This window comes from Echiichthys vipera, assembly GCF_963691815.1.
Source record: "Echiichthys vipera genome assembly, chromosome: 12".
NCBI classification, from domain to species: domain Eukaryota; kingdom Metazoa; phylum Chordata; class Actinopteri; order Perciformes; family Trachinidae; genus Echiichthys; species Echiichthys vipera.
The window spans coordinates 21674119-21700640 of record NC_139837.1 but is presented as its reverse complement, the minus strand read 5'-3'; the positions used below and the strand labels follow the sequence as shown (position 1 = coordinate 21700640).

General features: G+C 40.4%; 1 protein-coding gene across 2 annotated transcripts; it reads left to right on the top strand.

Annotated features, from left to right (window-relative positions):
- The first annotated feature begins 940 nt into the window (after nt 1–940).
- Nucleotides 941–26288, top strand: loxl3b (lysyl oxidase-like 3b). 2 transcript variants are annotated; one of them, XM_083923700.1, is made up of 15 exons: nt 941–1127; nt 5271–5639; nt 5964–6127; nt 9013–9230; nt 14248–14455; nt 15277–15457; nt 18506–18660; nt 19486–19656; nt 20290–20445; nt 21473–21632; nt 22382–22625; nt 22749–22864; nt 23277–23413; nt 24505–24616; nt 24709–26288. In XM_083923700.1, exons 2-15 carry the CDS (start codon nt 5279–5281, stop codon nt 24780–24782), a joined length of 2457 nt encoding a protein of 818 aa, XP_083779826.1. In that variant the 5' UTR covers nt 941–1127; nt 5271–5278; the 3' UTR covers nt 24783–26288. The 2 variants fall into 2 exon arrangements, with proteins under 2 accessions (XP_083779826.1, XP_083779825.1); XM_083923699.1 differs by lacking the exon at nt 20290–20445.
- The last annotated feature ends 234 nt before the right edge of the window (nt 26289–26522 follow it).

Sequence of the window (26522 nt, the reverse complement as noted above, 5' to 3'; positions counted from 1 at the left end):
TACAATATTTGCCTCTAAATTAGAAGTTTAAAGTAGCAGAAAATGAAAACATTAAAGTATAGTACAAAAAAACTCAAAATTGGAGGCTACATGAGTAAATGAGTTAGTTACCATGGAGATGAGGGTTACCGCAGTGCATTGTGGGACGTAAGTGAAGTTCGCCTGTAAAGCCCCTGTTTACCTGTTGATCTGCGGTTCATGTCTGTAGGGAGGGGAAACTCTGAGTGCCGCTGTTTTCACCCATTAAGGTGATCACGGGACATTAAAGTAACATTTTAACCTAAGTTTAAAGTCACTTTAACATCCTAATTAGCAAAACTACAGGTCAATGTAAGATGACCAGGACATTTAATTGATTTGAATGTTTTAAAAGAAGCTTCTTCGCAGCTATTTTACGGTTATATATATTCTTTTACATTTTTTAACTTGGTTTGGATTACTCATATGTGGAAAAAAAGTAATACATATTTTTAAGTAGTAACTAGAAAATACATTTAAACAAATGAGTAGAAAAGCAAAAAAATAAATTGACAAATACAATTACAAAATAAATTAACTGACAACATTAAATAGGGAGCACAATCAAAAAAGCCATTACAACAATTTATTTTTGTATGAAGTAATTGTCTTCATATTAAACACCATTTCTTTTTTAAACACATTAAAGTGAGCTTTCACTTTGGCAAATCTACATTTCTGAATAAAAAACCGAATGATTTCCGGTCGTAGATCATCTGCAGACACGTTGCGTTTCGTAAGACACGTACCCTGCGTGTGAAAGAAGTGAAATTCACGTTGTCTCAGGACCGCCTGTTACAGCCGCCCATGAAAGAGTTAGTGTGTTACCCAGGAATAAATCCAGTCCTCCTCCTCCTCCTCCTCCTCCTCCTCCTGCTCAGTGAGGGCTGCGCAGCGGGCAATTTACACACAATACCGCTTAAGGAGTAATTGGCTGCTGGATGGACCACTGCCCCGCACACTGGACCCGAGTTTGATGGAGGACATTAATTAGCACAAGAACCGGGATATTTATTCTTTTGAGGGGGTTCAGTTCACGATCTCATCTGGACCACCAGCTCCTTTACTCCACTGGAACCGTTGTAACCTCCTCATACTGGAACCATAAGGTAAGGCACATCTGTTTGAGACATGCAGGGGGATTTTGTTGCAGAACTTGAGTCTTTACAAAGTGATTTTGCTGTGTTTTCGCAGTAAAAGTTAAAAAAAAATAATTAAAAAAACAGCTACATTTTTAGCACTCAGTGTGGGTGTGTGTGACTGTGAGGCAGCATTGTGCTTTACAGTCTGTGGCTTCACTTATGATGGCTATTCTACTAAAAGAAACTTTCACTTTTATACTGGAGATGGAAAATGTGTGGAATGCAGCAACAGGAAACAAAATGTGTTCCCAAAGACAAATATTGACTCTGGGGGAAATAGTCTCAAGTGTCCTCACAGGAATCCCAAATCTAGTGTGCTGAAACTTTTTTAAATAGGCCCCACTTTCTAATAAGGCACACTCATTAAGGATCAATGAGTTAAAGCTATATTTACTAAGGGATTATTTACTAATGTTTAATGTAAGAATGGGTTGTGAAATCCTTTCTGAGGGCGTTTTCGATTTGCTATGTCCATATGCATTAATACATCGTCCCTCTCTAATAAACCATCAAGTCTGCAGTTTTAAATGTTTGTAAATTGTCAATAAATAATAAATCTGCAGCTGTTTTCCAGGTAAGTGGCGAAATGGTGCATTGGTTGTGTTTTTCTGATGTCTTAAAGAGCTAGACAGACTTTTATGGCATTTCCTTTAAATGCCTTATTGGAAAGTGGCACTGCTAAATGTTTCTGTTGATTTTGGAAAATTATGGTTTGAGATTTGCGTCTTTACAAAATAGGTGGATCAGAAAGCCAACAACCCCTAATCAGGCTTCACTTTCTCTGAATTCTAGAAAAATTGTTTGTCCACCATATGTTTCCCTTTCGGAGCAACAATCGCATCCATTTTGGTGTGGTTTATTCTCACGTGGACTAGTTTAGGTATAAAGTCTCACAAAGTTCCTCTGAGGTCAACAACGTTTTCTTTTGCTCCCACTTTAACAAAACCACAACAAGGTAACAGACCTCTGCTAGTGATTATCAGATCATCAGAGTTGGGTTTGTTTTCGTTTGTTGCCTATGCATGCGGCATCTCAGGAAGACTTTGTGATGACCCAAGTGTTCTGTATGTTGAGTCGGAGAACTGCTGCTGCTTGATTTGATCCTTTCACAAGACCTGACCCATGAGCACATTGGTATGGAGAGTTCCTGCTTCAGCGAGGGGCGAGAGAGGAAGATAAGCAGCTCAGTGTGCGTGTGAGAGAGAGAGAGGGTTGGTTTGAATTAAAGATATAATCCGTAAGTTTTTCATCAAGTTAATGGTCTGTTAAGTTCCTCTCTATCAAAGAGCAAGTTAGAACAATGGTGACTGATCATATGACCCACTAATAAAAGCACTTGTTGCTGAGTATTCCAATCTGTGTGTCTGTGGAGACATCCCCTTTATAAATATGAACACGGCCCCATGTTAAGGCTCATTTATGCTCCCATTTCATGCACAAGTAAAGACGTACATGGTCAACGTTCTAATCGTCACTGCCCTCGTGCTTTCATGCATCCTCTACGTTGAGCAAAACATCCTCTAGAGGGCGTCTCTCAGATTTTTTGGAGGAAAAAAAGTTTGACAACAACAAACGTGGAGACGATGGAGGAGATAGCAATTCTGCGTCTTTTGAGAAGGAAGCAAAATGGCGGGCAACGTTGTAGACGGCCAGACATTAGTTTTACAGATGAGAGAAATTGACAACAAACGTCCCTTTCAGTATTTCAGTATGTCCGTCTGGGCCATGGTCGGGGCTTTTGATGACTTGCTCGTTGCTGCTATTCACGGCACTTTTTGTGTACAATGCCCGACACTGCCCCCACGATTTCTGGTGGTACTGCAACATTTGGTCCATATTGGCACGTATCCGCAAGCTCCAGGATACGCACAGAAATGAGGACGGAATGTAGGACAGAGGGCTCCATCCGTATGCATATGCGTATCTAATATAGAGCATATATAACGGGTTCATTAGCACATTCAAATCATATATACTTGCAGATCTGTGCATCCTAATGAGATGGAGTTTTCCTGTAACAAAAGCTACCAAATCAATTTGTAAATAACCTTTTTATATTCTGTATCAATACGTCAGGTTCCCTTTCCGCTGAATGATTGCAGTGGGTCAATCTCAGGATAATTCAAGTTAATTCAGTTTGGGTCGTATTTTCGTGGTTTCAGTATGACAAAGGCAAAGGCAGCTTTCAGATACAGAATATACCTGTGTCTCCACATGGCTTCAGTTCAGACATGTTGAAAGCTCCTGCTGACTAAAGCGTAGTGTGAACGTGCGTGTCCTTCCATACACTGTGAAATCGGACTCAGACGACGCAGTCATTCTCACAGACGTGTTTTGGAAAAGGGCACCTTAAGTTTGTGGTTTCTGTACAAACACATCACACTACTGTATTTGTGTCTCTGAAGGAACAACCCCCCACTTGATAAAAAACTAAATAGTGTAGCCGGCAAGGTATCAATAGCAGGCTTATGTTAGCATTCTCCAGAGCCGTACAGGACGGGTTAAGAGAGAAGAGTGAACATTTTTTTTCGGAAAAAAGGGGCTTATTGCATCAAGAAATATGAATGAATGATAAAAAAAAAACCTGCACAGAAAGTTGCACAAAGGGCCAAACATACTGTGAAAGTGCAACTGTTAGTTTAATAAATAAAAGCATTCATGTAAGATTTGTGATCAGACTGCTCGTGCTGCTACTGAGGCATCCGAGTGGAGTAAACACTGACCAGATGGTTCCAATCAAACTGCTGGAGAAACTACACAGTTACATCAAACCTCCTTCCATACGCTGAGTGTATTTTCAGCTCCACTGGTTTTTAACTGCAGCTATTTATGAAATACTGTACATTCAGATTATCGCTTAGGGGACCAGGGCTGAGTGCCACCAAAAAAGGGGGCAACTCGATAATAACTTGGGCTGTTCAGAGAGCTCCCTCTGCTATACTCTTTTAGCACAGTATGGTACCTTCAAGGTTCCCTAAACAAAACACACTTCTGCTGGGGGAACACACATTAAAAAGGGGGCATTAAGACACTAAAAACCATAACAGGTGACTTACCCACCTGTTTGTAAAGGTTAAGTGTAGTTTGACTTTATCTTATTCAAAGATCGATTTGACTCTCACGTCTGTGAAGCTGGAGCCATAAAGACTGGAACAGGTGGAAACAGCTTATGTCTGAAGGAAACAACAATTCTTCCAGTAGCTCTAATGCTCACTAATAAAACTTTATATATACTTTTATTGTTTGTTGATTCCATACAAAAACTTGGATGTTGGGGTTTAATGAAAAGTTATGTGTCAGACCATGTCAGCAAGTGAATAAGTGTATTTTTTCAGAAATAATCAATAGATGAACTTTATTTATTTAGCACCTTTTATGCACAAAATGCACCGCAGGATTTTGTAGATGTGTGTAGCGGAGAAGCGACTGTTGTGATTCAGACAACAATGGCGGCTCGCATCGAAGAAGCAGGCGTCAACATGGATGCTGCTTTTTCATCCGTGTCGAACACCAGAGAAAGGCTCTGAAGGCTTTTGTCGGTGGAAACCCTGTCAGATGTTCTGTTTTAGTTTTTTCCTGCGTCGCTCTCATCAGCATCACAGGTTGGTTTCGATGTGAGTGGTTGAAGTAGCACGTCTGTTAAGATGATGGACAAGTGGTTTATCCAATCATATGCAAGGATTTTTGATAAAGCCCAGCCTCCTGAAATCACTTTCCTATGGAGCGATCCCAGATGGATGAGTGAAGCAAGGCAGAACCAAATTCATCTGGAGAGAGTCACGTTAGCTAAAAGTAGCATCCCCAAAGGTTTTTGTGGCCCTTTGGGAAAATGTAATTTAATGTTGTACCCACCATGTTTATCTCCCCTACTGAGGAAAGTGACATTATATCTGAAGAAACCTTTTGCATACTAAGAGTTAAAGTTAATATGATCATCTTTTAGTTTTGTGGTGATATATCCTGGTGTATTAATGCTGGTTTGTCAGTTGTCTGTTGCTCACCTCTTAAACTGATTATGACACCTGATAAAATCTTCCTGAATGGGCCCAATAATCAGTATTTAGACATATAGAAAATCCTGAAACTCTTCTCGTTTTCTATTTTGTGCAGCTGAAATCATGGAGAAGTCAAGACGCAGGCAACGTTTGGCATTCAGCCTTCTGTTTGGCTTGTGGTTACCGTACTGTTTAGCCCAGACCACACCATCAAACACAGCCACGCGGACACCCACGCGAGCAGCCACACCATCACCCACGCCGTCCCCATCCCCCCAGGTCCAGACTGAGCGGCTAAGGGTCAGACTATCTGGATACCCCCGAAAACACAATGAGGGTCGGGTCGAGCTTTTCCACAAAGGAGAGTGGGGAACCATCTGTGATGACGACTTCTCAATAACAAACGCCAACGTGCTCTGTCGCCAAATGGGCTTCGTCTCCGCAACAGGGTGGACCCACAGCGCTAAATACGGCAAGGGCCAAGGTAAGAGGGACCTCAGCTACATCCTGAGATTCAGTTTCTGGTTTAAGACGCTGTCTGCTCTGCCATATGGGTGTTCATGGTGTTCATCATGAGCATCTCTTTATATTTATTGGGATATTTCCACCTAAATGATACTTTAATGTTGTGAAATTAGAAAGATGTTCATTAGGAGGACTTTTAAACATATCAGACTACATTTTAGGCATTAAGCTGATTCTAATAAGTTCCCCAAGCAACCGAGTGTCACTTCCAGGCCTGGACCCATTACATAATGCAGGCCTGGGAGTGTGCCGGAGCCACACTGACATTCTGCTGCCTGTCCAGGGAAAATCTGGCTGGACAACGTGCAGTGTAACGGAGGTGAGAAGAGCATCGAGCTCTGCAAGTCTCGCGGCTGGGGCAACAGCGACTGCACTCATGACGAGGACGCCGGAGTTGTGTGCAAAGACGAGAGGATTCCCGGCTTTGTGGACTCGAATGTTATTGATGTAAGTTGATAAATTACATTTAAATATGTTTTGGTTAATGGTCTCATATTTATATAACACCTCTCTAGTCTTCCTACCACTCAAAGTGCTTTAACAATCTCCCTTTCACACACACATTCCCACGCCATGCAAGGTGTTTGGATCACTGTTGGCACAGTCTTCAGGAGCAGTGTGAGGTTTAATATCTTGGGGATCGAACCGTTGATCTTCTCAGGTCGGCGACCCACTCTGCCTCCTCCACAGACGCCCCTGTTTTTGTAGTTTTGTTGCTGTAAATGAACGTCCATTAAGAAGCTGTTCCAAGCCCATAAACTCACTTTTGTGTTTACAGCGCTGCTGCTCCACAGCCTATAGACTATAAGACTGAACCCACCTGTAGCTGCCACACATGGTGTTAATTCGCTCTGCTCCATACCATGTGTCTGAGCCTGTTAAAAGCTAGTATATTGTGCTAAGGTGACGTAATGTGTTGAGAGCTGGCATACCGTCCGTAACAGCATCAGGTCCTTCGACTTGTTGTCTGTGGGGTTGTGACCTCAGGGTCACCGGTTCACATGTGGAATTCTGCTGTTGTGATGTTGTGACCTCCTTCAGCAGCAGCAGCTCTGTTACAGTTTAGTAACATGCACAAATTATAAAGGATTGAATCAATAAAGCATTGTCTATCATTGTCTTTTTCGTTTTTATGGAGATAAACAGCTGTTTGGCATTCCTTTGGTAGACTTTAAATCCTTCAGATATGTCTGTTTCATCAGTAAACATTGCTGTTGAGTTTTTAAATGTAATGTTTCCAGAGATTGTTCAGTAAATGTCACGGTGGGTAATAGAGCTGCAAGGATGAATTAATAAGTTATCAAGTATTGAATAAATCACCAACTGTTTTGATAATCGATTAATTGGCTCGACTTTTAAGAAAGAAAAGTCAAAATACTCTGATTCCACCTTCTTAAATGTGAATATTTTCTTTTTTTTACTCCTCTATTACAGTAAACTGAATATCTTTAACACTTGAGGACATTATCTTAAGCTTTTTGAAATACTCACTATTTTATAGACCAAACAACTACTAAAACAATAATTGACAATAAAAACAATGGTTAGTTGTTGCCCAGCTGGTGATGCAGGAGAACAGGGGTTGGACACAAATGCAGACAGTTGGAAGCAGCAGAATGCATTCTGAATGGCACAAAAAAGTGTCCAAATGGCAGACAGAGCACAGTGGAAGTGGACAAGGATATGTGGAGAGTGGCTGATGAGGGAATGGGAGGCAGGTGGGGAGTCGGGGGCGTAGGCCAGGCAGGGCTGATAAAGGAAGTGGGAACAGGCGTTAATGATGGTGATGGGTAAAGGGGGAATGTCCCAGGACATCTGGTGCAAAATAGCAATGACTGAATTTTGGGAGCTAGATGTGTCTGGAGAATAGGGACAAGAGACAAAGTGTGACACTAAATGCAGTTGAAGCTCCAAATCTAATTTTTTGATTTGTAAAAAAAATAAATGCTTAAATTGTGGTGTAAACTGAGATTTCTATTCTTTTGTTTTTTTATAACCATTATTTTTACAGGTAATCTCAGTGAGACACAGAGTCTCATTCTCAAGAGAGACCTGATGAACATACAACAACAAAACAACACACAGTTACGTAGAACAGGACATTCACACAAAGAGGAAACTGCACTCCTCACTATTATGGACTGTTCTAAGTGTCATGGCTGTTGTTTAAAACTATCTAGAAAAACAAGAGCAGACCCCCACAGATGATCACGTCAGATTTCTCAAAGTAAGTTTAAAATCCTCCAGAGTAACCACGCTGGAAAGGCCTTTTATCCAAAATCTGTCCGCACAATAAGGACAGAGAGAGTCAAGAAGTCCTGGGATCACAGGCTGTTTATGTGACACGTACGTGGATAAATAAGGGGGCAACAGACCAAGCATGGATTTGTAAATGGTACAAAACTTATACTGGGAACAGCCTACAGTACATGCTATTTGTCTTTTCTCCTTGAACTTGGCTTTTCTTTACGTTTGTTTCATGTGAATGGTGAGTGAAAGTGAAGAAAGTGTTTCTAAAAAAGCGGAAGTGTGCTCAGTAAACTCTCTTTGGATAAATAAAGATTTAAAGCTGAGGGATGCCGGCTTAGCCATTTCCATTTGGCCATAGTTTTTTTTCTTTGATTTCCACTTGTATAACTGAGTGGTCCGAGGTGAACAAGGTTAGACCGGAGACTCGTCTCCACAGACCACTGGAAACGTCTTGAGTGACTGGACGAGGCGTCTCTGTTACATAGAAGGCTCTTATGAAAAAAAGTTTCATAAGAGAAAGTGGGCGGCCTTTAAGACGCACGACTGCTCTCCCTCTTTCTGCCTGTTGCTGCGATTCAGGCTCAGTCAGATGTGGCGTCCAGACTTCAATCTGTGACCACAAGCCTGTTTTTCCTTTCCAAATAAACCACAGCGGAAGTGACTCATTGCATGGTTACCACTTAGGGTCTGTTTAGAGCTAAAATGACTGTCTGTAAAAGCTGCGACTCACTGTTTTGTCTGTTCCTCTCATTCAAGAGTCTTTAAGAGACGTGCATGGATGTGTCAGTATGAACGTTCAATGTGTACTAACATTTTATATGATGAATTGATCCATAGAGAGATTTTAAGGAAATCTACAGTAAAATATTTAAAAGTAAGAAAGAGTTACTGTGTCAGAAAAGTAGATTTATATAAAAATGTACGTACAGGTTTTCTTTGACTACATCTGTGTTGTGTAAAATGTCTGTTTTTAGTCACAAAACAAGTATTTTACATGCAAATAAGCAACTAATTCTTCATTAATGCACAGTAATTAGAGGCAAACTTAAATCTGACAGTCAGCCCTGATTTTCTGCAAACAGACTCAGGTGGATGAGAACAAGATAGAGGAGGTGCGGCTCCGGTCCGTGGTCAACATGTCCAAAAAGAAGCTGCCGATCACCGAGGGTGTGGTGGAGGTGAAATACAAAGACAGCTGGGCGCAGATCTGCGACCTGGGATGGACCATCAAAAACACACACGTGGTCTGCGGCATGCTGGGATTCCCACATGAGAGAAAAGTCAACAAGAACTTCTACAAGTAAGTGAATTTCTTTCAACCCACTTAAACCTGATTCTGGTTCATGAGGTTTAAAGCTGCAACCGTCAGAAAGATTTTAACTTCATTTAATCATAAAAACCATAGATCTATATTCTCTCAGTTAGTGGAAACGGACCGTAGCTCATCTTCATGGTTACTTAAAGGTGTAGTTTGATATTTTGGGAAATGCGTATATTCACGTTCTTGCAGAGAACTGGATGGAAAATTTGATAGCAGCTGGTTAGTTTTACACTTTTCAGAGGTCTTATCGGTGCTGGAAATGCTGGAAAGCCCTTGAATTTAATATGGTTTGATACTTTATGCACTTTATATGTTAATATATAATTCACTACAGAAGTGAGGTCCTGGAAAAGCTTGAAATTGCCCCTTGAAATACTTAAAGTGCTTGAATTTCACTTTGTTAAAGGCATAGGAACCCTGGACTTTGTAAATAATAATAGTAAGCTCTATAGGGGCTGGAAGGACTCAGTGTCGACAGTCTGCTGCAGCACATGAACTTCTGATTGTTCTATTTCTTATTCCTTCCCTCCACGGATGTTTTTGTTTTTCCTGCATAGACAAAAACATTTTTTTTTTGGGTCACATATTTCATGTTCCCCGCCTCGGTTCATTACTTTGCAGAGGAAGTTGAAGAGCGATTATTAACCTCCTGCAGAGCTGGAAAATCACTAACCTGTGTGTGTTTAGTCCCATGTGTTTTTACATCTACAGAGTGTGATAGTTACCAGTTCAGAAAAGGAAAGTGAAATATTTGCATTTAAATCTGAATATTTAAATGTGAAAAAAATGGCAGATTTGAGACAGTTATCGACATAAAAAAAATAATATGCCACAAATTTGATTAATGACTTATCGTATAATTTGTTTAGTCTGGAAAAAATGTCAAGCTGGAACGTCTCCAATGTGACCTTCTGCTGCTATTTTTGAGTTTCGGTGTGTTAATCGTCAAATATAACTAACTGTATTGGACAGTTGGGACATGATCAAAAGATCAATGGTCCAATTACAACACTAAAAACCTGCGCACACTGTTTTTTTAACAAATTAAAATTATATGGATTCTGGATTGGACAGATCAGTAATTACCTCGTGGACTCTCAGAGCTCCACTTCTCTGTTCCCAGTTTGTCCGTCCAGTATGACTGCACACATTGAAAGTCGAAGGCGTTTTATTCATCCCCTGCAGAGGGTTCACAGTAGTATGAGGGGAAATGTGTGTTTTCTCCCAAACATGTGTGAAGGCTGAGGCTCAGGGGGATGATCCAGGGTTTGGGGCGGGGGGGCTGTCACATAATGCACAGACAACAACGACTGGAGAGAGGCCAACCTGCGCTGAGCTGCAGTCAAATTGCTTTTTTTTAGTCTTTTTGGTTAAACCGTAAGAGTGTAGCTGAGAAGAAGATGGACAACCAGCATTGAAAGGTTTACTTTTTACTTCAATACTTAAAGGACCTATGTGCAGGATTTAGAGGGATCTTTTGGCAGAAATGTAATATAATATTCATTAGTGTATAATCACCTAAAACCAAGAATTCTTGTGTGTTTGTTGCAAGTGAAGCTAACTTTGTTGGTAGCCTACAGCGATGCTGCGAGATCACGCGAGAATCCATCCTGTCAGTAATGCGTTTGTGGACGTAGGCCTAATCGACGTCCTGTGAGGAGCTACTCACAGCTACTCGCAGCTCCATGTGACAATGTGGAGAAGCCACAGCGGCTCCTAAAGAGGTTAGCGTAGCTGCTGCAGTAACATCAGTTATTTCACAACTGCAGAGTATTTCTTCATTGAAAAAGGAGCAAAGAACGACACTGAAGGCTTTTCTCAATGGAAAAGATGACTGGCTTTGGCGAGGGTTTGATTGACAGGTTCATCCATTCACCTATCAAGTATTTTTTTGTGTGCCTGCCTTATTTCCAATGATAGTTTCTCAGATTGGTCTGTGTAAGTGAGCGCCACAGTGAATGAGGAAAATAAAGGCTTATTTTTGCCGTTTCATCACTCCTGGAAATGCAGCTGTTTCTCATTATCACTGTCTTCGTTCATATTTCAAGAAGCTACAAATTATATCCAGATAAAAAAAATTTAAAACGGAAGTACAGAGAGTTTTTGTTATTGTCCCGTCTCGTAACATTGGCAGGTTTCAGAGTGTTGCACACCTGAACATTTTTTAACTAATCTTGTTGTCTTTGGCGGAACTTGGCTTAATAATAGCGTGTCAGCTTAGCACGCACTACTGTAGAAACATGGTGGGCTCCATGCAAAGAATCCCCTCCCTATGTAACTATGAATGACCAAAACACATTGATTCTCAGTTTCAGATGATTAGACACTAATGCATACATAATTAAGAATATCTTATTACATTTCTTCCACACTGGTCCTTTTAATGTTGTGTCGTAGCTGCTGAATGAGACTCATTTTCTGAATAGTTGGAATAGTTGCTTGATTGTGATCATACCGTGGTGACCTGAAGTCGGTAACATAATATTCTGGAGGACTTGTGGAATGTCAAACATGTTTTTCACTGCTGACCCTCTCCAGTACTTTACCTTAAAGGTGAGCAGCCCAGAGACAGTATGTGTGTGTATATGTGTGTGTGTTTGCATGTAGTCTCTCTTCTGTATGTGATGGAATTTGGATGTCTCACTGTTGCAGACGTCTGAAAAAGCGAGCAGCTGAGAAGGTCTCCAGGCCAAAGGTTAATGTTTCCGCCGGTGGAAGGTACACTGTCACCGGGAAAACCCACCGTCCACCTCCGTCTGCTCTCTGTTCACTGTAGTTTCACTGTGGGTTTCCTGTTGGTAGTAGCTCGTAGTCCCCTCTTTCTAATATCATATTATTATGATGTGCAGCATGTGAATGGGTTGTAGATTTTTATTTTACAGTTGCCTTGTGTGGAGGTTTAGTTATCTTCTCTTCTCTTCTTTACATCTTTCTCTCACATTTCCACTGACATGGCACCGATTGTAAATATCTCTTATTCAAATTTAAATTCAGTAAATGCATGTGAATAATTCTTCTTTGCTCTCAACATAAAGTTATTTGAGGGTTTTATCGTTTAGACCTTTTGGAGGCATTTTTTGACGGGACAGACGTCATCAATCTGTGCTCTGTCAGTGACGGGGATTCATTCTTTCCAAGGATAAGTCCTTTAATGCAACAGCTGGAAATCCCATTCCCTACTATGGCATGCTTTTTGGAGGAGGTCAGTCACTCTTCATCCTGGGTTCTTCAACTAAAGAAAGTCACTGGTCTGAGTCTCCTGAGTCACAACAACAAGAACCAACTTAATAACCGATTAATATCATTAATGCAGTTTACTAGTTTGTTATCAGGACTGAGATCATCAGAGGAAAGTGAACAACTGTGTGTCATTGACATACAAATGGTGGGATATATTGTGTTTCTTTATAATACATGTATAGACTGAAGTGCAATGGCCCAAGGACTGAGCCTTGTGGAACCCCACAGTTTCTGCAGATTTTTTAACTGCCTATTGAAGCATTAAAGCATATATACTTTAAGAGGAATGAAAACCAGTTGTGATATATTAAAACAATATAATAGTCACTCATCTGTGGATTCTAACTGACTCAGTCCTGGACCAGAGAAACAAAATATCCTACGTTTATGAAAAAGTTGAATAACTTATTAACATGGACTCTGTGGTTTATGATATTGCCATTTAATATCATGCTGTAATTATTACACCACACACCTCTGTAACTGAAAAGCCATGTCATGCATTCAATCAATGTGGTAACTTGAGGTTCACATTGGCCTGATAAAAAAAACTACAATCACAGTAGAACAGTGTGTACTAACAAATGATGAATGATCATGCCTTACATATCATACGCTATGTGGCCAAAGGTATATGGACACTTGAAGATTACAGCCATGTGTTCCACTCCCAGTTTATCCCAAAGGTCAGTTGACGTTTTCCACACCAAACTGGGAAGATCATCCTTAAGAACTGGTTTTGCATTAAAATGCCACTTAATTGGAACTAAGTGGCTTTTCCAAAACTAAAAAAAACAGCCACTAAGCCACATAAGAGTATGTAGAAAAGTGTCCATATAATTTTGTCCATGCAGTGTATATGAGCCTGTGTTGATGAAATGTGTCAACATAACAGCTTCATGTCCAAATGTTCTTGGTCACATTTGTTGTTTATTTAAAGGATATAAATAGATTTGTTAAGGATGTGTCCCTTAACAAATCTGTGTGTCTTATATAAAACATACTTTATAAAAGTATGGGATTTACGTGTTTCTGTATATGTCGACATCTGTATTTAACAACTGTGTTGAATGAGACGCATCCTTTTATGAGAGTGTAACTACAGTACTGTTTTTAACATATTTGTGCATCATGTAACTTTCATGTAACCTTGTCTCCTCATGTTTCTTCTAACTGTGCAGTCTAACCCGTGTTTACCTTGCAGGCAGACATCCAAAGCTAAAGCTAACTCTAAGTCTAAACAAAGCAGCCCTGGCAAAAGGTAATCTGAGGAAAAACAGAAATCCAAGCCGTCTGAAAAGACCCACACACATGCTGCTTCCACAAACCTCAAACAAATGCCATTTAAACTGATACATTTAAGGATTTGCCATAAATATGTTGGTTGTGTGTTCCCAAGAACAGAAAATTCTCAAGGCCACATCCATACCTTTCAGAGTACCTGCCCTGTACATGTGGCTGGTTAGATCCATGAATTTCAGAACAAAAGCCTGTAGCTAAAACCAACAAAAGTTGTGAAAATATTTAGTGGAATTACTAATGTGACGGAGACTCTTTAAAACACCTTATGCGTGTTCTTATACTGTGCAAATTATCAAATGATTTCTGATGACAAAGAGCAACTTGCTGTAGAGAAGTTAAAGGAATACTTTGAATAAGAAGATTGATAACCACTCTCATGTCTGTACGCTAAAAATAACTCTGCAGCTAGCTGCTGGTTAGCCTAGCTTAGCATCAATTTCTCTGCTCCCTCCAGGTTGTCTTTAGCGCGTCAGAAGAACCACTTCCACATACACTCTGTGGCGTGTACGGGCACCGAGATCCATCTGGCCGCCTGCCCTCTGGAGTTCAGCAAGCCGAACGCCACGTCGACCTGCGAGGGCGGCATGCCGGCCGTCGTCAGCTGTATGCCGGGGCCCCAGTTCATGCACAACACTGGCTTGAAAAAGAAACCCAAAACTTCGGTAAAGTATTCTTTAACTTTACGCTTTAACTAAAGTGCCATTTTTTTTTTTTTTTCCAGTGTGACAGCAACAAAATAGAAATATTTGTAATTTTGAGTTATGAACGTAGTTTAAATTAAAACAAGATCTTCTGTATAGATATCTCCATTACAGAAAAAGACATTAAATATATATAAATATAGATTTATACATTATCAAGACTCATGGTTATTTCTCCGTAAATATAATTTTTAATTTAATTTAAACCCTGTTTTTATGACTGTCACTCTGGTGGATTATGTGCCTTTGAAAAAGCTGAATTGAATAAATGATTGTGCATGAAATGTCATTCTTGTTATTGGAAATCTGAAAATCTGACCTCAGCAGAAGGAGATAACTCCGTTTTTAGTTGTGTAATGTGGTTAAAAGCTCCAGAAAAAGTTATTGAATGGACCCTGAGTGTTTAGTTTTATCGACCCACAATGGTCTAATTTCTGTTTTCCAAAATGACAAGAACACTTTAGGTGAAATATGTGTATAATTTTTTTATATATTGGAAGCAATCTAAATCAGTGTGCAAACTATACCAGGCCTTTCAGAGAAACTCACTTTATTTGTTAGGGGATGTAACTGTAACAGCAGTACATGAGTGAAGTTCTGAATATTGCACCGCCACACTTCAAGGATACAGAAAAATAGAAATGCATCACAAAAAAAATCACATTGTCAATATTTTAGGGACCCAGAATTGTACAAATCATGTGTTCAGGCGAGCTCACGTCTTATTAAGAAGAGCCAAACGTAGATTAAAGTATTGTTTTGTGCATCTCCTTGTTGTCCAGAGCAACGTGAGGCTAAAGGGAGGCGCCAGGCTGGGCGAGGGTCGGGTGGAGGTGCTGAAAGACAACGAGTGGGGCACGGTGTGTGACGATCGCTGGAACCTGCTGTCGGCCAGCGTCGTCTGCAGGGAGCTCGGCTTCGGCAGCGCCAAAGAGGCTCTCACCGGAGCTCGCATGGGACAAGGTTAGGAAAAACACATAGCTACAGCTAGTCATACAAAGTGTCAGTAGTCAGCTGTGTGTTTAAAATAGTTGTAGCAATGATGATCTGCGTGATATTAATTCTGATCTCATTCGATTCTGTGCTGTCCGTTGAATCCCTTTGAACGCGTCAAGATGAGTTTAGTTCTGTCATCAGTCATCAGCTGTCTTTGAGCAGCCCTTCTTATCTCTCAGGTCACCTCTGACCTGAACAAGGAGGACACATTCCTACTCATTTTCCTCATTTGGAGCTTTATTTGAATAAGTGAAGGAATTCTGTGCACGGAGAAAGAAAAGAAAGAAAGACACAAAAACGCTGTTTAATTTCCAAGCCAACTTACAATAACAGACAAATCTTTGTGTATCATTAACATTTATGACTATGTCTTTCACACAACACCCCACTCTACATTCCTGACATTAATTTTCCCACAGAGTTCCTCATTCATTAAATAGTTTTCCGAGTGTCTGTCAGGCGTTTATTTTTAGAGCAGAAAACCATCTGTGTTATTCCAGCGGGGCTGTGAACCATTTTATTTGAAAGTAAGTCATTGGACTTTTAGTTCTATCTTGTTTACAAAGACCCTGCATAGTTCAAGTCCTATCCCAAACCAAGGCAGCGCTTCTTGGCCCAGAGTCCGAGTCAATGAAAGTCTTTTCAGAGTAGTAACAGACGTTTCTGACACAATCTCCTCATCTAATTTTCAGCACAATTTTCAAATCAATCCAGAAGATTACGGGCAGTCAGTGTAAGTTGGCTAGCACAGAAGAAATGTGTTTCTATTTCTTGGTTCCTGTTAAAATTTGGGCAGCAGTGTTCTGTCAGTGCAGGGATCTTTTGCTGATACCAACATAAAGTGCATAACAGTAGTCCAGACGCGGAAAAATAAAAGTATGTATAACCTTCTGTAAATTGGAGACAGAAAAGATCTGATTTTAGAGATCTTTTTAGGCCGAAAGAAGCATGACCAAACAACATCTGCATCACATATTACGCCAAGACTCCTGGCAGTCAGCTTCATGTTTTTAGTGAAGGGCCCGAGCTATAAAACTTGCTATCAATACGGCAATAATCAAATGTCGAAATTCAAATTATGCAGTAAGTTATTGATTATAGCACAGGTGTTCCTGTTCAACTGAAAATAAAAAAAAACACTGGGAAATTACCACAAACCCGACCCGATTAAAGCCCAGGGGAATCTTGAGAAATTACAGCCAGTCAGCTCTGACTCAGGTTGGAGAGAGAATCAAAGCTCTAGTCTGAGCAACCTCAGATAAATTCATTTTAAGACAAAAGTGACTTTTTCTAGACATTTTATTATAGATGATTGGGGCTGAAATGCTTAATCTCAAACTGATTTTAAAAATACAGTTGACAAAATCACAGAATTGTGTAAATAATAGCATGAGGAAGGTAAGGAAAGTGAAACATTTCTGTGGAATAAACAAACCTGAAGGTGTTGTTCAAGTGCAGTCATATCACTCAGAATAAAAGTGCAAGCTAAAATATTATAAAAGTGTGTGTGTGTGTGTGTAGTTTTTAAGTAAACTATCCTGAGATTCCACCAAAGAAGAAACAAGCAGTCTTTTGAAGGGCAGTTCTCAGAAATGCTGGGTGGGGATGTCTGCTCTGGTGTGTGTACATTATGATTCCACCGCAGAGGAAGTCGGTGGAGGGGACTCTTTGAGGCAGCAGCAGAACCTGCTCTGTGCTCACATGGATGTCAGACCACCACCTGGCTCAGTGAATCCAAGATACATTCCCTAACATCACTGCTGAAGAAATTCCTCCCAACTAGATTTCGTAATACAATCACCTCATGGTGCTGTGACTTAGGTGCTGCTGACGGAGAACATGCACGCTCAGCAAACACGCCTTAGGTTAAAAAAGCTATATGCAGTTTGAGAGAGAGGACTGAATCTTGGAGGTAAATATGTTTGAAATTAACATCAGAGCAATCAAAATCTGAAATAATGTCACAGTCAAATTCTCCACAGAAACACACTGTACATCCTGGACTCCTGGATGAGCAGATTTTTAATGATTCCCCTTTCATCGAGTTCATTCAGAATTTTACTTTTTCACGATTTGTCCAGCGCAAAGTAGGAAGAACATTGGTAACATTAGTATAATTTGTATTAAGAAGAACATGCATGACCATTGACAGCTGTCATGGTTAATAAAAACTCATTATGTCCATTAATAACCCCATTTTTTGGACTGCAAACTTGCAAGCGTGATACCGAATCAATAAATGAACGGCAATAAAGGAGAAAACATACAGGAGAGAGAATAAAATCAGCTCAGATGATAAAGAAATTAAGATAATATGATAAAAGTTTAATAGTTAGAATGATAAAATCATAAAACCCTAAAATATGTCATTGACTGTGGTCATGTAGTAAAGTAGTAGTGTTTTGTGGGGCATCTACCTCATGTTACCACATTGTTGAGAAAATAGACGTAGATAAAAGCTTCAGGTTGTGTTTTCACGCTTGTGAGACGCAGCAGAGCCGTGAGTCTGCACAGAGCCACTGGAGACAAATGGGAGCGTATCTGTCTGAGACGTGAGAGTGAAAAATGCATCTGACGAGCTTGCAGTCTAGACACGCAGTAATACATCACTGTTTTTTCTATGTGGTGCCTTTTATCAGGAAGAATGTCAGCAGCGGATGTTCATTCGTTTTGTCTTAGCCCAGATTTTCAGTCTGAGACCAAAAAAACATGCGTGTACTGACCTGGATCGTTCTAATCTGATCTAAGCACCTTATCAAATGGGTTCAGGCTTATTAAAAGCTGCAAGGGTTTCTACATGTAAAGAGCCTGTTAAAATCCACACGTTTTTATATAACTTGCAAAAAGTTATATAAAAGATTACCTGGCTGATCACCAGAGAAGGTGTGATTGCTGATGTCTGAAAAAATGGGCTTAAACATCAATTTACCTCTGCTCTCATCAGGAACTTGAAACCAGTCCATGAGCAGGTCTACGTTCTTTAACTTTGAAGCTTCTGTCTGTCTGTCTGTCCAGGAATGGGTCCCATCTACATGAACGAGGTGAAGTGCGTCGGCCACGAGAGGTCCATCTGGAACTGCCCCTTTAAAAACATCACATCAGAGGACTGTCAACACGTTGAGGACGCTGCCGTCCGCTGCAACATCCCCCACATGGGACTGGAGAACTCGGTCAGAGCTGAACCTCCTACATACAGTGTTTCATCTTCAGATTGTACTGTTAACTTCAGGGAAAGTTGATTGAATTGTTCATACTATTACTATACCATTTGTTGCATCAGATTATTGGTGAAAAAGAACTGCATCAGATTTCTTTTGACCTGCTTTTGCTTTGATACGTGTAGGAAAGAACTTGTCTGTTTATTGTGCTTTCCATTCATTTAGTTGTTTGCTGCTCTGAAAGTGTTTTCCATTTGCCCTAACATAAGATTTAGAGCTGATATTAATCTCACATTTCCACTCTCAACCACTACTTCTTCACTGTTGTCACAGAAACAGTCATTTTGTCATTTCCATTGTTGTTCATGTTTGTATGAACCAAATTAGGTTAATGGCTCGGAAACCAACTCAAACCTCATTTAGAAGAGTATAATTATTTTTCTGTATGACAACAGTGATCCCCTTTTAACACAGAGTATTTCTGGTTGTGCTGTTAGCATTTGACCAGATCACACTCTTCCATGTTTCCTGTAGATACACATAGAGGCCGGACTAACTGGGATAAAAACTCTGCATAGTTACACTTTCATATTATCGATGGTTTTCAGTTTCAATTCTATTTTATTTGTAGTGTCAAATCATTACAAAAGCGAACTTTAACTCTATATAGAGTAGGTCTTGGCCACACTCTGATTTGTTTATGATTTACAGAGACCCACAATTCCCCCATGAGCACCAACCGGACCTCTAACAGATAAAATCAGAGTTTATACCCAGCCCGGCTCTTGTGTATCTACGCTCTGCTTTGTGGTCTTTAACCCCCTCGGCCCCACACAGATCCGACTCACTGGAGGGCGGACCCGTTACGAGGGCCGCATGGAGGTGCTGGGATTAGATTCCAATGGGACGCAGAGCTGGGGTCTGGTCTGTGGCGAGACATGGACCACCAAGGAGGCCATGGTGGCCTGCAGGCAGCTGGGCTTGAGCTACGCTAACCAGGCGGTGCAAGTAGGTTGTTAACACCACTGAGGCCAACTTTCTGCAGCAGAGCAGAGCTGCCTTTTGGTATTTTTGACATATGCAAATATAATATACTGTCATGAACATTCACAAAATCTATCATTTCATTTCAGTCAATACGGTGAAATTCTATGCATACATGTTCAAATATATTCAATATTTCTGTTCAGCATACTAATACTTTTTATTAGAAGTGGTAACACACTCAAACATCTTCCTAAAACATTACCATCATAATCCATTTAGCTGCTATATGTGATGTTTTTGGAATATACTTGAACATGCATGTATTAATGTCTGACAGTACATTATAAGTTCCATATGGAGTAGATGTTTCTGTTCCTACTGGGAAGAACACAATACCGTTTTGGTCTTTTCTGTGTGGGCAGACTGAAACAGACTAGAAGTTTCTAATCAGACTTTAAAAGCCACTCACCACTGAAGCCAAGTGGTGACCTCATCTGGAAACCACGTTGACGATCCCCACTCCTAGAAAAGTCTAACCAAAACTGCACAACAACACAGAGGATTGCATATGAATTGTTAGTTTCAGCCCAGACAGTTCAAAGACAGGACAGGAAGCGTGTCCCTTCACTGACTCCCAGCAGGGCATTTCTGCAGGTCCGGATAGCGGGCGGCCGGACCCATTATGAGGGCCGGGTGGAGATTCAGGTCGGCTCCAAGTGGGGCACAGTGTGCAGCACGGGCTGGACCACAAAGGAAGCCATGGTGGTTTGCAGGCAGCTAGGGCTTGGCTACTCCATGCATGCCATCACTGTAAGTAGGACCAAAAAAGTACATTTACTCAAGTACTTAAGTACAACTCTGAAGTACTTGTACTTTACTTGAGTAAACAGAATCAGAATTTATTGCCAAGTATGTAATCAGAGTACATACTAGCATAGCATAGCAGATGCAGAAAAATACAGAAATACACACAAAGATTACAGTAAATGTAAAATTACACACAGAAGCAAAGAAGAATCTACATGTTATAAATATATATAAAATATACCGCCATTCCTCATATCCCATTTTATAATGCACTACACTTTTTACATTTCAGAGGAAATATTGTACTTTCTACTCTACACTAAATGTATTTGGCCACTTCAGTTACTTTACTGATTCAGATTATTAAAACAAGCAGATGCAACATTAAAGTGGTATTTAAATTAATCTCTCAGTAATTAGAATCCAGTAATACATTAAACCAAAAATTAAAAACATTTCCTTCAATAAGATTTTGATGCAGGACTTTTACTTGTAACAGTATTTCTACAGTGTGGTATTACTACTTATCCTTTACTAAAAGCTCTGAGTACTCGGTGAGATGTTGAACTAATTTATTTTTACTGGATGAACCTCTTGATATGCATTATTAATAAAACATACACATGCAGAAAAGAAAACATTAAAAAAAATAGTTAATAAAGAGTAGCATGACAGAATCTTTGTCATGACTTTGTACAAAAGTAAACATTAGAACTTAAGCTCAAACTAAGCACCAAACCAATGCAACATGTTCCAATCTTCAGAATTGTATAAATACATTTGTAATGGTGTGGAAGTAAGTAATAGGATTATTGAATCATTTGCTATCTGCAGAGTATTTTGTCCCACAGTGATCTTAAACTCAGCATTACCGTGTCCTCAGCCAGCAGCCAGAAATGAGTCACGCACATCTGTTTTTCAGAACATCCCCCTGAACTCTTTGCAGCTCTAGTTTTGAACCATTCTTTCCTGATCGATGCTCTGGTGTTTGTTTCTGTTTGCATGTTTGTCTGTTTGAACCCCATCCAAGGAAACGTGGTACTGGGACAGCAGTAATGTGACGGAGATGATCATGAGCGGCGTGAAGTGCACAGGAAGTGAGATGTCTCTGAGTCAGTGCCAGCATCACAAAACCGTCAGCTGCCAGAAAGCGGCAGCAAAATTCGCAGCGGGAGTCATCTGTTCTGACAGTAAGTGACGAGAAACAAGTGGAAATGTTTCAACAAACTCCAGGGGCATAAAGAAAATCACAACAGAGAAGAGAAAAAACAAGATCCAACAGACAGATGGACAAATAGATGGATGTATCATTTATCCCAGGAGGGAAATTCACACGTCACAACAGCAGCACATCAAAATCAAAACACTATATTAATATAATTTAAGAAATAAAAGTGAAAAGACAGTAAAAGTACGCACTTTAAATGTGCATGCATTCAGTGTGCAGCATCCTGTTGCAGACGTTGAAGCCTCTGCAGACAGTGGAGCTGCTGTTCTGTGGATATGTCGTGTCATGACACTGTCATGCTTGACAGTAGTATTTGATGGAGGATTTGGTCTGCAGGAATAAGCTACCCCTGATTGATTAAAGACATTATGATAGAGTACCAGGACACATGGAGTGAGTAGTGGTGTTATATAAAATAATTTTGTAGTGGGAGCATTATTTGACAGGGGATTTTGGTCTATTGAAGTACACTGAAAAAAGATCAAATATGTCATAATAGAGTATAAAAATATGCTCCCCGTCGTTTTACAGTACACTTACCCCCCTGTTTGTAATAAAAAACATGAATAAAGATGTCAACAGTGGTGGAAATACACTTCCTCTTTCAGAAAGGGGAGCACTCTATTTAAATGTCCTCTCTGCCCTATATTTCTGATAATGTAGTACTGCATTATAATAATAACCTAACTCTACCGCTACCCCCGTACGCAGCGGCCTCCGACCTCGTCCTGAACGCTCCTCTGGTCCAGCAGACGGTTTACATCGAGGATCGCCCTCTGCACATGCTCTACTGCGCTGCTGAGGAGGACTGCCTGTCAAAGACTGCAGCAGAGGCCAACTGGCCCTACGGACACCGACGCCTGCTGCGCTTCTCCTCCCAGATCCACAACATCGGCCGGGCTGACTTCAAACCGAAGGCCGGGCGGCACTCGTGGGTCTGGCACGCCTGCCACGGGTAACGTTCTCCTCACTGACTTAGTTTCTGGAGGAGCGCTCTATTTGAATGAACTGCTTCAGCATGATAACAGACTGGTGTTTTGATGATGCAGTGATAAAATCTCTCCTCTGCATTATACAGCCACTACCACAGCATGGATATTTTCACCCACTATGATCTGATGAACGCCAACGGTACCAAAGTAGCCGAGGGACACAAAGCCAGCTTCTGTCTGGAGGACTCAGACTGTCAAGAGGGTGAGTCTGATGCTGCAGAGTCATGTCATGTCGAAGGACTGTTTGACCCACTTCAGGACTCTATCTGAGCTGAACCACCTACTTACACCAGAGACTGTATATAAAGATCAACGGCTTGAAGGCTCCCCAAAGGGGAAGCCAAAACATCTGGATTGCCCCCTGGTGGCTGGTTCATAAGTCCCGCCCCCTCCATGTCAGCAGATTGGACATGAGCCAAACTAAAAACTAAAAGTACACCTCAAATGTTTTTTTTTCCCTGAAGATGATTTCAGTCATTTTACTTTGACTAATTAAATATCACTGAATCAAAGGGTCGTTTCTGAGGATTACTTCAATTCTAAACATATTATTTAAGTCTGACCTGTGCTTTCACTAACAGATCTTTAAGCCCATGAATCTTTTTGACACTCAGGAGTTTCTAAGCGGTACGAGTGCGCCAACTTTGGCGATCAGGGCATCACTGTGGGCTGCTGGGATCTGTACCGCCACGACATCGACTGCCAGTGGATCGACATCACAGACGTCAAACCTGGAAACTACATTCTGCAGGTGAGCACGTGCGGCTCAGTTTGTAGAGCAAAAATACTGCACGGTTTCTTAGAGGTAAAGTAAATAAAACAGTGTGAATATAAAACAGCAACCCACACACAAAAAAATGCATATTTACACTCAATAAAAGTGTATTACATACAATTAAACTCTACACAGTTCCAACAGCTTTAACATCAACTCAGTAGACTAATAAATATAATATACCGTATTTTTCGGATTATAAGTTGCAGTTTTTTTCATAGTTTGGCCGGGGGTGCGACTTATACTCTGGAGCGACTTATGTGTGAAATTATTAACACATTACCGTAAAATATCAAATAATAGCCCGGGCTATTATTTATCTCAGTCACGTAAGAGACTAGGCGTATATCAGCAATCCTCACACACACGTCAACCAATCAAAATTCGGCAGGGGCGGGTAATGGCAGAAGTGCATTGTGAAATAAAGATGCTAGCTGCTACTTGGAGTTGGCGGAGTTGTTCAGAAGTGACACCGAGGAAGAAGAGTTCAGGAGGAGTCATTAGGAGACAGATTGTTTGGTAAACGTATAGCGTGTTCTATATGTTATAGTTCTGTGAATGACTCTTACCGTAATATGTTACACACCAGGCACGTTCTCAGTTTGTTGTTTATGCGTCATATAACGTACACTTATTCAGCCTGTTGTTCTCTATTCTATTTTTATTTTAAATTGTCTTTCAAGATGAAATGTCTATTCTTGGTGTTGGATTTTCTCAAAGAAATTTCCCCAAAAAATGTGACTTATACTCGAGTGCGACTTTTAATCCGAAAAATACGGTAGTGTAGCTGCAGTATTTGACTTTAGCGTTTGCTTATAATTCTTATTGAGGGAAGTTTTCTTTTTTATTTATGTTTTTTTGCGTTTCTGCTGCTTTGTTTTATTTTGAAAATAAATCAAACTGTCATAAAGAAACAGTCAGTTATATCTGACCTCTGTGGTTATTAGGTATATTTTAGTCTCTTGTTTAATCCTCTCCTCTGCTATTAAACATAGATAAAAGTTTACAGATGAAGAGACAAAACATGGCTGCAGGACGTTGTATAAAAACGCTGCTTATCTTTTCAGATTGTTATCAATCCAAATTACGAAGTGGCTGAAAGCGACTTCACCAACAACGCCATGAAATGTAACTGCAAATATGACGGCCATCGGATCTGGCTCCATAACTGTCACACTGGTGAGCACTTAAAGAACACCACAACATACGCAAAGTACTTACGTGGACTGTTTAATCATTTTATTGGTTGTTGTTTTTCTGAATCCCTGAAGGTGATGCGTTCAGCGAGGAGGCAGAGAGGAGGTTTGAGAAATACCCCGGGCAGCTCAACAACCAGCTTCCTTGATCAACAATAATTTCACAACAAATATGACACGCAGAGTCGGGAATGAATAAAAACACACCTCACTAGTCACAAGACACAACCCCTTTTTTGTTGTCAGGCACCAAAATGGATTCCCCCACATTTTATTTTATTTGGACTCATTCAACACTTATTTTCCTGCGTTGAATGTGTTGTATTTAATACTTGAATATTCAACTGTTTCTTCTTTTCCCATTCTGTGTATGGAAGCCCTGAGAGGAAAGGGAGATTTCTTGTTTTTTTCTCATGTTTTTTTTAACTATTTGTTGTTGTAATGGTCACTTCAGCCACAGGAGGCTGAAATGCATCAATACCACGTTTTAAACCGAGCGCCGCAGGGATGACGTGTTTTTGTAGGCCGACCCTGAAGGTAGCATCACCCTGCGTCCCTTGAGAAAAAAACAGCTGGATTATTCATTGGATTGGAAAACAATTACATGTGAGAAATAAGCTGCTGAATCTTTGTGTATTTTAGGTCAACAACGGTTAGTTTCAAAGATTTTCAAGAGTTTGGAGCGGCAGGGAGTGGCGCTGGATGCCCATGATTTGCACAAAGTAACCTGGACCTCAACTTTATGCAAATGAGCAGTGGAAAACTCAACACCCTGTCACGCGAAAATCGTCGCCATGCTACCACAACACATTGCACGGTGGCTCATGTCCGTCCTTGTGGACCCAGAGGCAGGCAATGACGACGTATTTTGTTTTTTTTCCTCCCGTTAAAAGCAACGTGCATGATTCAGTTTAAACAAAACTATAATGGTGACGAATGCTGGTTAGAGGCCCCCTGCAATTTTTGCCTAGGGCCCCAACTCTCTAGAAGCACCTCTGCACATACCTTTAGAAAAATGAGGGGGAAAATGTTTTTACAGATAAAAAGCAAAACAAAACTTAGAAAAATGACCCTGATTAAATGAAATGTCTCTCTTGCCTCTCAGGGCTTCTGTAAATGTGAGCTGATGACGTGTTTTTACTGCAGAATAGTTATGAGTGTTATGAATGTTCCAAGTTATGAATGAGATGTTATTTTCTATCATTTTTTATAATCTATGTTAGTTTTTTCTTGGAGCTGTAACACATTTAAGAACTTAACTCTGTGGCAGGAACTTGAACTTGAGCAGCTCTGTGAAACTTCATATTCTGGGTACTATGTCCCATTTCCTCAGGGGAACAAAACATGAAACATTGCCTGGATCATTCACTCTGGATCCGAGGTATTCACATCAATTACTGTTCAGTTGTCTGCCGTCTTGTTCACAGTCAAATCATAACTCGCCTGCCTCCACAGTTACAATACTTTGTGAATGTATTTATTGCTTATATCAAGGTGCTGAAGAACAACACTTGCTCAGTAGCATTATCATCAGTTTGAAGCCATCTGTAGCTTTAGTCTGTACGTATTATTAATGATAGTCATTTAGGGTCAGAACATAGATAAGAAACTACCACAACGATGTCTGTTTGTATGCTGATGTAATCGCACACGCTGCACCAAATAAAAAAGGAGAAATGATAACCGCTGCATCTGAGAGACTCTTTTGTTTAGAAACTCGGGGAGTTGCGAGGCCTTCTTGATTTTAAGGGGAGTAACTTTTCAAAGATATACAGTTGCCCTTTATCTCAGCACGTCATTCAATGCTGTGGAAAATAAATGTATATATTATTTTGTAACGTTTGTGTTTAAGATATAAACTTTTTCTTTTTTTAAAGAAGAAGGAGAAG